Source organism: Camelina sativa, chromosome 7 (genome assembly GCF_000633955.1).
Source record: "Camelina sativa cultivar DH55 chromosome 7, Cs, whole genome shotgun sequence".
In the NCBI taxonomy this organism is placed as follows: domain Eukaryota; kingdom Viridiplantae; phylum Streptophyta; class Magnoliopsida; order Brassicales; family Brassicaceae; genus Camelina; species Camelina sativa.
In genome coordinates this window covers 3,160,834-3,171,951 of record NC_025691.1, presented here as the reverse complement: position 1 = coordinate 3,171,951, position 11,118 = coordinate 3,160,834, and the positions used below count along the sequence as shown (strand labels likewise).

Sequence of the window (11,118 nt, the reverse complement as noted above, 5' to 3'; positions counted from 1 at the left end):
TTTTTCCAACTTGTCGCCTTCCTCCTCCACCTCCTCAGTTTCTCTTGTTTCTTTTGTTTTATTTTTAATTTTACGTCTGCCTTATAATAACACAAGAAATGTCTTTTCCTTTCCTCTTTCCTCTCTCTTTGAGTAATCTAATTTCATAAAAATCCCATAAAGTTTTCCCTACCACCCTCTCCCCTCCTCCGCCATGACTCATCATCACCGGCGAGAGTCCTTCTCGGTAACCACCTCTAACATGGGAGGTTCCGTGGTGCTTTGTCCTAATACCGACCTTCTTTGGCCATTTGGGAAGCTTGAAGGGCTTGATCGAGATGATATTCGTGAGACGGCTTATGAGATCTTCTTCACGGCTTGCCGTTCCTCACCGGGGTTTGGAGGTAGGACTGCTCTCACGTTTTACTCTAACCACAATAGCAACGACAATCATGGAGATGGAGGAGGAGGAATAGGATCCGGTGGCTCATCTGGTGCTGGCTCTGGGTTTGGGTTTGGGTCTTCAGGGAGGAAAGAGGTGGTCACGACCCCGACAAGCCGGGTGAAACGGGCTTTAGGCTTGAAGATGCTTAAACGTTCTCCGTCTAGGCGAATGTCCACCATAGGTGCCGCTGGAGGAGCTGGAACTTCTCTATCCCCCGGTGGCGGAATGAACAGTAGTTCGGGACATATTAGTCCTGGAGCCGGGTTCTTGACGGTCCCGCCTTCTAGACCTAGAAGACCCTTGACCTCGGCGGAGATCATGAGGCAGCAAATGAAGGTGACAGAACAAAGTGACAGTCGGCTTCGAAAAACCCTGTTGAGAACGCTTGTTGGCCAAGTAAGTTAACCTTACTTCTTCTACAAGTTAATGTAAACGTTGATGAAATGCCATGACACAATACATTAAAAGTTGTGTGTTTTTTAATAATCTGTAGACGGGTAGACGAGCAGAGACGATAATCTTACCGTTAGAGCTTCTCCGACACTTGAAAACGTCAGAGTTTGGTGATGTACACGAGTACCAACTCTGGCAACGACGGCAACTTAAAGTCATTGAAGCTGGTCTTCTTCTTCATCCATCAATTCCTCTGGACAAAACCAACAACTTTGCAATGCGTCTAAGAGAAATTGTCAGACAAAGCGAGACAAAAACCATTGACACAAGCAAAGCCTCAGACACAATGAGAACACTCACCAACGTCGTCGTGTCTTTATCTTGGCGTGGCACTAATGGAAATCCAACTGATGTTTGTCACTGGGCTGACGGTTACCCTCTCAACATTCATCTTTATGTTGCTCTGTTGCAGTCAATATTTGATGTCAGAGACGAGACGTTAGTACTCGATGAGATCGATGAGCTTCTTGAGCTAATGAAGAAGACTTGGTCAACACTAGGGATCACACGACCAATACATAATCTGTGTTTCACATGGGTTTTGTTTCATCAGTACGTTGTAACGTCACAAATGGAAACAGACTTGCTCGGCGCTTCTCATGCTATGTTGGCTGAAGTTGCCAATGACGCTAAGAAGCCTGATCGCGAAGCCCTCTATGTGAAACTATTAAACTCGACACTGGCCTCTATGCAAGGATGGACCGAGAAAAGGTATTGAACATTCTTGCTAAGCCAAAAACACATAATTACAAAATATTTGAATTTGAATGTGATTGTTGTTCTTTAGGTTATTGAGCTACCATGATTATTTCCAAAGAGGTAACGTGGGATTGATAGAAAATCTTCTGCCATTGGCATTATCATCGTCGAGGATCTTGGGAGAAGATGTGACGATTTCTCAAGGGAAAGGACAAGAGAAAGGTGATGTGAAATTAGTGGATCATTCAGGAGATCGCGTCGATTATTACATAAGATCTTCCATTAAAAACGCATTTTCTAAGGTAAAAAAACAAAATCTATAGTTTTTTTTTTTGGGTCAAAATCTATAGTTATGTTTTTATTTCATCTCTGTTTTGAGCGTTCTAAATAACTTTTTTACAGGTGATAGAAAACACGCAAGCTAAGATCGCAGCTACAGATGAAGGAGAAGAAGCGGCTGGAACATTGTTGCAGCTAGCTAAGGAAACAGAGGAGCTAGCGTTAAGGGAACGCGAATGTTTCAGCCCGATACTCAAGAGATGGCACTCGGTTGCTGCTGGTGTTGCCTCAGTGTCACTTCACCAGTGTTATGGCTCAATCTTGATGCAATATTTAGCTGGAAGATCGTTTATCTCGAGAGATACTGTTGAGGTTTTGCAAACGGCAGGGAAGCTTGAGAAGGTCTTGGTGCAGATGGTGGCTGAAGATACAGAAGAATGCGATGACGGTGGAAAAGGACTTGTACGAGAGATGGTTCCCTATGAAGTTGATTCAATTATACTGCGCCTTTTGAGACAATGGATAGAAGAGAAGCTCAAGAGAGTTCAAGAGTGTTTATTTAGAGCAAAGGAAACTGAAGTAAGTTTAGATATTTTTTTACTTGCATTCCAAGAAACATTACTTTTATCTTATGTTTGCTTACTTTCTTTGTAGACGTGGAACCCGAAATCCAAATCAGAACCTTACGCACAGTCCGCGGGAGAGCTGATGAAGCTAGCGAAGGATACCATCGATGAGTTCTTCGAAATACCTATCGGGATTACAGAAGATCTAGTTCATGATATCGCTGAAGGATTGGAACAACTCTTTCAGGAATACACCACATTTGTTGCATCTTGCGGTACGCAAGCAAAAAAAATTCAAAATCCATCTATTTGCAAGAATCGAATTTGTTATAACTAATTCTTGAATTTTTCAGGATCAAGACAGAGTTACATTCCTACATTACCTCCTCTTACAAGATGTAACCGAGATTCAAGATTCGTTAAACTATGGAAGAGAGCTACACCGTGTACTACCCCCAACGAAGATTTCAACCACACGGCATCTGTGATTTCGGACGGCCACCATCCACGCCCGTCCACAAGCCGTGGGACACAACGTCTATACATTCGTCTCAACACGTTACATTTCCTAAGCTCTCATATCCACTCCTTAAACAAAACACTCTCTTTAAACCCGAGGGTACTTCCCGCAACTAGAAAACGCTACCGCCATCGAAACAACAACTCATCTTCCTACTTCGACTTCACATACGCTGGAATCGAATCAGCTTGCCAACACGTTTCAGAAGTCGCGGCTTACCGTTTGATATTCCTCGATTCGAACTCTGTTTTCTACGAGAGTCTTTACGTAGGAGAAGTCGCGAACGCGAGGATCAGACCGGCGTTACGGATCATGAAACAGAACTTAACACTGATGTCAGCGATTCTCGCGGATCGAGCTCAATCACTAGCGATGAGGGAGGTTATGAAATCATCATTCGAAGCGTTCTTGATGGTCCTTCTCGCCGGTGGATACTCCCGGGTGTTCTATAGATCGGATCACAGTCTCATCGAAGAAGACTTCGAGAACTTGAAAAGGGTGTTTTGCACTTGTGGCGAAGGGTTGATACCTGAGGAAGTGGTGGACAGAGAGGCAGAGACAGTGGAAGGAGTGATTCAGCTAATGAGTCAACCAACAGAACAACTTATGGAAGATTTTAGCATCGTGACTTGCGAGACAAGTGGGATGGGGATGGTTGGATCTGGACAGAAGCTGCCAATGCCTCCAACTACTGGAAGATGGAACAGGTCTGATCCTAACACGATCTTGAGGGTTCTTTGTCATAGAAACGATCGTGTCGCTAATCAGTTCTTGAAAAAATCGTTTCAATTGGCTAAACGGAGGTGAATCGGAAAGTGATGAAGACAAAAGAAAAAAAAAAACGCTTGTGTGGGTGAGAGACGTGAACTTGATTCGTTGTGTAAATGGCTTAAAAGTGTAATTTTCAAGTTTTGGAGCTGATTAGTAATTTTAAATATTTCTGTGTTTGTTGTTTACGAGGAAATTATTTGTTGATTCTTTTATTATTAGAGAGATGTGTTCATAAATAGAAAGTCTTGTTTATGGGCCTTGAGCCCAATAGTGTGAAGCCCATATAATATTTGTCTTTCTCAATATATACATAAAAACCGTCAGGTCGAAAACCAAAACCCTATCCACTTTACTCTAAACCTCTCTCCAGTAGCTTCGTCTTGCTACCTTCCTCAGTCGCCCTACAATGGCCTTGCCTTTGTCTGGCACGAGCCACCTCACGTGCGCTCTCCTCCTCTCTAATACAACAACAGTATTAGCTCCTCCTCGGATTCCTTCCTCTGTTCGCTGCGGTGGATCTCGGTTAGGTTGCTCGACCCGGTTCTTCTCAATCCGATGCGGAGCTAACCGGTCAGGCTCTGCTTACTCGCCGCTTAACTCTGGCTCTAACTTTAGCGATCGACCTCCGACGGAGATGGCTCCTTTGTTTCCGGGATGTGATTACGAGCACTGGCTTATTGTTATGGATAAACCTGGCGGCGAAGGTGCGACGAAGCAGCAGATGATTGATTGTTACATTCAAACCTTAGCTAAAGTCGTTGGAAGGTAAAATTTCACTGATTACATATGTTCTTTGTCTTGGTTGCTTGTGAAATTGAACAAAATCTAGGGCATAATGTTCTGATTGCTTTAGGAGTTATAGGATAGTTTGCTCTGTGTATTTACTCTGTGTTTTTGTTTTGGTAGTGAGGAAGAGGCGACGAAGAGGATTTACAATGTTTCGTGTGAGAGATATTTAGGGTTTGGCTGTGAGATTGATGAAGAGACATCTACTAAGCTTGAAGGTATTTTACGTACTTACACTTGTGTCTTATGTTAGCTAGTGTTTACAGATACTGAAGAGAGTGGTCTAAAGTATTGATTTGCTTACGACAGGTTTACCCGGTGTTCTGTTTGTGCTTCCTGATTCCTATGTGGATCCTGAAAACAAGGATTATGGAGGTAATTTTCTTGCTTATTTTCTAAAATGGATATCTTTGATTGACATTGTTGAGTCTCAGTGCGTGTCTCTCTTGAAACATGATATAAAAGATATGATTAGTCCATCTTGGCAAAGCTAATGAGTCTTTTGGACTATGATTAGCTTTGAATGCTAATGGACTTATATCATCTATTTTCTCTTTAGCCTATTTGAGCAGATAGATAATTCACATATCTAACTGCAGGCTGGTTTGGACGAAAACATATATTGCATGTAACTCTTGAGTGCTTTTCTCTTGGAAATTGGAACATAGACAAATGTTATTGATTATAAGTCCATCTTGGCAAAGCTAATGAGTCTTTGGACTATGATTAGTTTTGAATGCTAATGGACTGACATCAAATATTTTTATCTTAGCCTACTTTCGCAGATAGTTAATATAATATCTACCTGCAGGCCGGTGTAGATGAAACATAATTTGAATCCTTCAGTGTTTCTTGCTTCAGTTAGTCCATTTTGGTGTACCTGGTGAATATATTGTCCTGGTGTGCGCACTGAATTAATGACATGTCTAAGTGCAGACCAGTCGAGAGATGATAGATATGTAGCCACTAAGTGTCAGTGTGTCACTCCCCCTAAACATGGAAAAACTAGCTCATAGTCCATCTTGGTAAAATTAATAAATCTTTTTGGCAGTGATTATCTTTGAATGCTAATAGTATTATATATCAGACTTTTCTCTTGGTCTATCTGTGTGGATTTAGGATAGCAACATGATTACCTTGGTTGAGATAAAGCATTGATGTAACCGTAATAATTCGTTATGGAGATTGTTGGACATCTTAAGTATAGAATAATTTGTATAATCATGGATCAGAAGTCCATCTTGGCAAAGCTAGTGGACTCACATCCATTTCTAGTTTTGAATGCTAATGGACTCACATCCAGATTCTCTCTTTCTTGTGCTGTGCTCTTGTCTCTTGATATGGTGCAAGCATAGATTCAATCATGAGAGATACATCAGCTTTACATTTCTCGAATTAAATCTTAAGAAATGCTGAAGGACATTCACAGTGCTCTTGAATTCTGATTTGTATATTGTGTTGTTGACTTGCAGCTGAGTTGTTTGTTAATGGAGAGATAGTCCAACGATCACCAGAGAGGCAGAGGCGGGTTGAGCCACAGCCACAGAGAGCCCAAGATAGACCGAGATACAATGACCGAACTCGATACTCCCGCCGCAGAGAGAACACAAGATGAACTGTAACTGAAGAAGGTATACATACACCATATCGTATCAAAGAAAAACCAGTATGATGATGATGATAATGGTGGTGGTGGTGATGATGATGACAATGGTGGTGTTGATGATGATGTCTCTACTGCCATGAGAGGGCTCCGTATTCCAGTCCTTTGCAGTTTAATGGACCTACTTTGGATATTGTTGAAATGCTAAGTTTTGATTCTCTGTGTAACATTTTTTATATAATAATGTAAATTGAGGTTTCACTGTGTTAGGAAAAGACATGGTGTACTTAGGTATCAAAATTTAGTTTTCTTTCTATGTATAAAGAATAATGTTTTTGTTCTTGAATTCGTCGTACCCACTATTAGTGTCGCAAATAGTGAATTTATTTCCATTATCAATCAGTAAGCGGCCTATAAAGTATAAACCGATTATGGACTCTTTTTGTCATTCTGAGGAAATTAATTTTCATGACTGAAGGTTAAAACAAACAATATAAAATATAAATGGGCGATCTGATGATTTCTCCAATAAATAAGGGGAAAAATTGAAAAGTAAAAAAGTTGATTTTAAAATCCAGCGGACTAAAAAAATCTTCTGTGTGTGTTTTTTTTTTTAATCTCTCGCCCCCGAAAGAAAGTTGACGAATCTCTCTACCGGAGGCGCTAGTTTTCGCCGTCGGCGAGGCAATTTCATTTGTCGGAGGTGCGACGCTTCTCCTCCCCCTTTTTTTTTTTGCTGTTCTTGTTATTTCGTCTCTCATGTCAAGCTTGTCATGCCTTCTCTTTGGATGTATATAGCTGCAATTAGTCGCGAAAGAATCACGATTGCTTCTTCATTTCGATGAATCTTTAGGGTTTGTGTGAGCTTATGATTGCTGAACTTGCTAGTAATTGAATGCCTCTGTGGTTAGTTAGTTGGCGTCAAACTGGGTTGTGGTGATTTTTCTCTACTTCGCGCCGTCTTATTCTTTAGGTCGTGGATTACTATTTTATGCGATTAGATTCAATTGAATCATAGTTCTAATTTGTTCGTTCACCTTGAAGTTTCTAGCCAACCTGTTAAGGAAATGGTGTTGGTTTTTTTGAGTCGCAACCATAGTTTCATGTTCAATCACTTAGTAAACTTGCTAATTTGGTGGTTTGGAACTTGTTAAATGTGATTGAAGATCTATGAAATGATTGACAATTCTAAAATAGTATTGTGTTAGCACATTGGTAGGTTGCTGTTTCTGTGATTTTCGCTCTTTGTATTTAGTCATTTTGATGATATCTATGTTGCAAGATGCGAGGGAATTGTGAATGCCAATCATGAATTCAGCTGTGCATTTCCTTATACTTGTTTTATGTTCTGAGTCTAATAGTTTATATTTTTTATCTGGTGATGATTGTGCTCTCGACTCATTATTCAAAGGAATAATATAATCTGCCGTTTCTTGTTGATGAGCAAGCAGGATGGACGAAGTTGACAAGCAACAGGAAAATCCTAATGGACATGAAAAGCTGGTAAATGAAGGATCTGCTGCTCGAACAAGACCTACAAGCGTTGAGGAGATTAGGCTTAGGAGAAAGAGGAAAGATTCCTTGGAAAATGTGAAGGAGGAAACTGTAGAAGCAGCTCAGTTACTCGATAACGATCTTGTTGATAAGGCTTCTGAAAATCATGACTCTGAGATAAGGCATGTTAGATCCAAGAATTTGAGGTGTGAAGAGCGTGTTAAGGATAGTTCAAGAAAGAACGAAGACGCCATTTCTAGTACTAGAGAAGAAAAACTAGAAAAAACGATGATAGAGGACCCTGTGGGAGCAGCTCAGTTACCCAGTAAAGATCTTGTTGAGAAGGTTCCTGACCGTCATGAGTCTAAAAAAGGGTATGATAGCTCCGAGAAACTGAGGCATGAAGAGCTTGTTATGGACAGCTTAAGAAAGAGAGAAGAGGCTAGTTCTAGTCCTAAAGAAGAAAGCCTAGATATACCAATGAAAGATAATCCTATTGAAGAAGCTCAGTTACTGCATAACTATCTTGTTGAGAAGGTTTCTGACTATCATTCGTCTGAAAAAGGGCATGATAGATCCACGAAAGTGAGGCTTGAAGAACATGTTAAGGACAGCTCAAGAAAGAAACAGGACACGAGTACTAGTTCTAGGGAAGAAAAACCAATTGAAGAGGATCATGTGGGAGCAGCTCAGTTACTGGGTAATGATATTGTTGAGAAGGTTTCTGACTACCATGCGTCTGAAAGAGGGCATGATATATCCAAGAAAGTGAGGCGTGAAGAACGTGTTAAGGACAGTTCAAGAAATAAAGAAGACGCCACCTCTAGTTCGAGGAGAGAAAACTCAATGAAAGAGGATCATGTCTCTGAAAGAGGGTATGATAGATCGAAAAAAGGAAGGCGTGACGAACGTGTTAAGGACAGTTCAAGAAATAAAGAAGACGCCACCTCTAGTTCGAGGAGAGAAAACTCAATGAAAGAGGATCATGTCTCTGAAAGAGGGTATGATAGATCCGAGAAATTGAGGCATGAAGAGCGTGTTAAGGAAAGTTCAAGAAAGAAGGAAGAGGCTGTTTCTAGTTCTAGAGAAGAAAAACCAGAAAAACCAAAAAAGGACGAGCCTGCTTCAAATAGAAAAAGGAAGGCAGAAGGAGAGAGGTCTAGACCTGAAACAAAATTAATAGAAGAAGATACTAAGGATAGACGAGGAAAGAAAGAAGAAACTAATTCTAGTTGTAGGGAGGAGAGACGAGATAAAAAGATGAAAAAGGAAGACCTAGCTGCAAACAGAAAACGTGAAGGAGAAATCCCTGCAACTGAAATTAAAACAATGACAGATACAGAAGAGCTTGGTAGTAAGAAGCGTCTTCGAAGTCTAGTGGTGGCAGACCTTTCTCGAGATGAAATTAGTATAAAACCTGACAATGGAGACAATAGAAAGAATCAAAATGGAGATCATAAGAAGAATAGGGAGATGGATATGTCAAAGAGGCATGATCCAGCAAAAGTGCACGGCGTTGAAGTTTCAGAGCGATGGGAGAGAAGGGAACAACCCAAATCGCATCAACACGACATGAGAGAGAAACGGAGAAGATCAAGAAGTCGAGATCATGGGCAGGACAAACAGAAAAGGTCATCCCCTTTACCAAGGGCTGAAAAGGCTACATCGCGTCATAAGAGAAACCATGAGGGGCGATCAGAAAATGCTGTTAAAGATAGATCGGGAAAACATCATTGTAATGATAATGAAAATAAAGTGGCAAGCACTGTAAATAACAAGTCTAGAAGGTATAGTGCTTCCAAAAGTGAAATTGGTGGATATTCACCACGGAAAAGAAGGGAGGAAGCATCTACCAAGGCTGATTCTCCACCTAATCTTTCTTCTGAGAATAAAAGTGCTAAATGGGATCTTACACCTACTGTAACTGCTGGCACATACTCGGGCTCAGTTTTTACTGGTCTCCAAGCAGCAACTCAGACAGGATATCCTGTCATCAGTGAGGCTTCCTTGGCGCTTTTGAAGCCACTTATGGAGGCGCCTTTTAGGATGCCACCGCCAAGGCAGACCACTTCTTTTGATTCTGTTCAGCTGACCGAATCCACCCGACGTATGAGGAGACTTTACTCAGAAAATGTGCCGGATTCGGCCTCTGAGAAGTCTCTGATTGAATACTTCAATAGCTATATGCTATCTTCAGGGTCCAATCACATAAAAGGAAGTGAACCATGTATTAGCTGTATTGTAAGTTTATGTCTTATGACCTTCTTATCACCTTTGTTATGTTTGTGGATTATAACTCCTGAAAGTGTTTATGTCCTTTAAATGCAGATAAACAAGGAAAAAAGTCAGGCGCTAGTGGAGTTTCTTACGCCACAGGATGCCTCTGCTGCACTTTCCCTTGATGGTTGCTCCTTTGCGGGTTCAAACCTCAAAATTCGACGCCCGAAAGACTATGTCGAGATAACAGTAAGATTTACAATTTCTTCATTCTCTTTCTCTAGAACTCTTGCCATTTACCCCATATGTTTTGTCTTCTAATAATAGTCATCTGGTTTATTTTGCAAGCGAGCTTAGATATCTGCATATATTTCATTGGTGTAAGATTAAAGTTTAATTTCCACTTTGACACATGCTATTTAAACCTGTCTGACTTCTTTTTAATGATTTAAGCTTGAATTTATTGTGATGTATGACCGTTTTTTGGGTGCAAGTTTTTGTTACATTATTACTAATCGAGAGCATCAGTCCTCTTTTGACCCAGATATGTTCAAAGTAGACTGACATAAGGAACTTAGCAAAACATCTGGACCAATATTTTAGAGCACATAAGCATGGTGTTGTAAATCCAAATTCCCGTTTACTGATAACTATTTCTGCTGAAGCATCTTGATTGACTATGCTGTCTTCTAGAATCAGAGAAATTAAGAGATTTCTTTATTTATCATCGAGTCATATATGATTCAGTCTTAGATGTGATACTGTGCCACTGCTTAAATCTACTCTGCTGGGCCCAAAAAATGATCATGGTCCTATCTTTGAAGGCACTCTCAATGGAAGCATCTTGCCACTTAATTATAAACTATGTATTGCAACTTGAGTTTGATAAATGCAAGACAGTTGATAAACCATATCTGTTGATCTTTCAACTGTAAGCAGATTTGGTGGTTAACATATGGTTTGGATTGCGTAGTAACTAGTAAGGTTAAACCTTGGCCATTTTTACAGAGGATGGCCCTCTGAGAATAGAAATTTGGACGTCGTGATATAAATTCTATCATGGTTATAGCAAAAGAATTTATGAATTGCCTCTGTAATTGCTTAAGGCTTTCATCACATGATTCTCTAGCTTAGTTGTGAAGTCAAAGTGATTTGGAATTTGCAAAATTTCTTCATTTATGGAGGTTCAATCTTATTCTCTAATTGCAATTGGTTTTGAAGGCTTCTCTTTTTTTTTTTTTTTTTTTTTTTTTTTTTTTTTTTTTTTTTTTTTTTTTTTTTTTTTTTTTTTTTTTTTTTTTTTTTT

General features: G+C 40.2%; 3 protein-coding genes across 8 annotated transcripts in view; all 3 read left to right on the top strand.

Moving 5' to 3' along the window:
- LOC104700103 overlaps positions 1-3,944 on the top strand; it is a 6,070-nt gene extending 2,126 nt beyond the window's left edge. The window contains exons 1-6 of one of the 2 annotated variants that reach the window (XM_010415565.1): positions 39-820; positions 918-1,588; positions 1,665-1,878; positions 1,979-2,434; positions 2,510-2,696; positions 2,775-3,944. In XM_010415565.1, the coding sequence (XP_010413867.1) occupies positions 194-820; positions 918-1,588; positions 1,665-1,878; positions 1,979-2,434; positions 2,510-2,696; positions 2,775-3,748 (3,129 nt within the window). In that variant the 5' untranslated portion in view covers positions 39-193 and the 3' untranslated portion in view covers positions 3,749-3,944. Of the gene's footprint in view, positions 1-38; positions 821-917; positions 1,589-1,664; positions 1,879-1,978; positions 2,435-2,509; positions 2,697-2,774 lie in introns of those variants that run through there. The other variant, XM_010415566.2, reaches the window with a different exon arrangement.
- LOC104700102 (multiple organellar RNA editing factor 2, chloroplastic) lies at positions 4,042-6,447 on the top strand. The gene is made up of 4 exons (XM_010415564.2): positions 4,042-4,477; positions 4,619-4,716; positions 4,808-4,873; positions 5,971-6,447. Exons 1-4 carry the CDS (start codon positions 4,119-4,121, stop codon positions 6,111-6,113), a joined length of 666 nt encoding a protein of 221 aa, XP_010413866.1. The 5' UTR covers positions 4,042-4,118; the 3' UTR covers positions 6,114-6,447.
- LOC104700100 overlaps positions 6,646-11,118 on the top strand; it is an 8,123-nt gene continuing 3,650 nt past the window's right edge. For 4 of the 5 annotated variants that reach the window (XM_010415562.2, XM_019227414.1, XM_010415560.2 and 1 more), the window contains exons 1-3: positions 6,646-6,804; positions 7,553-9,836; positions 9,924-10,061. In XM_010415562.2, coding sequence (XP_010413864.1) covers positions 7,554-9,836; positions 9,924-10,061 — 2,421 coding nt within the window. In that variant the 5' untranslated portion in view covers positions 6,646-6,804; position 7,553. Of the gene's footprint in view, positions 6,805-7,549; positions 9,837-9,923; positions 10,062-11,118 lie in introns of all 5 variants that reach the window. The other variant, XM_019227412.1, reaches the window with a different exon arrangement.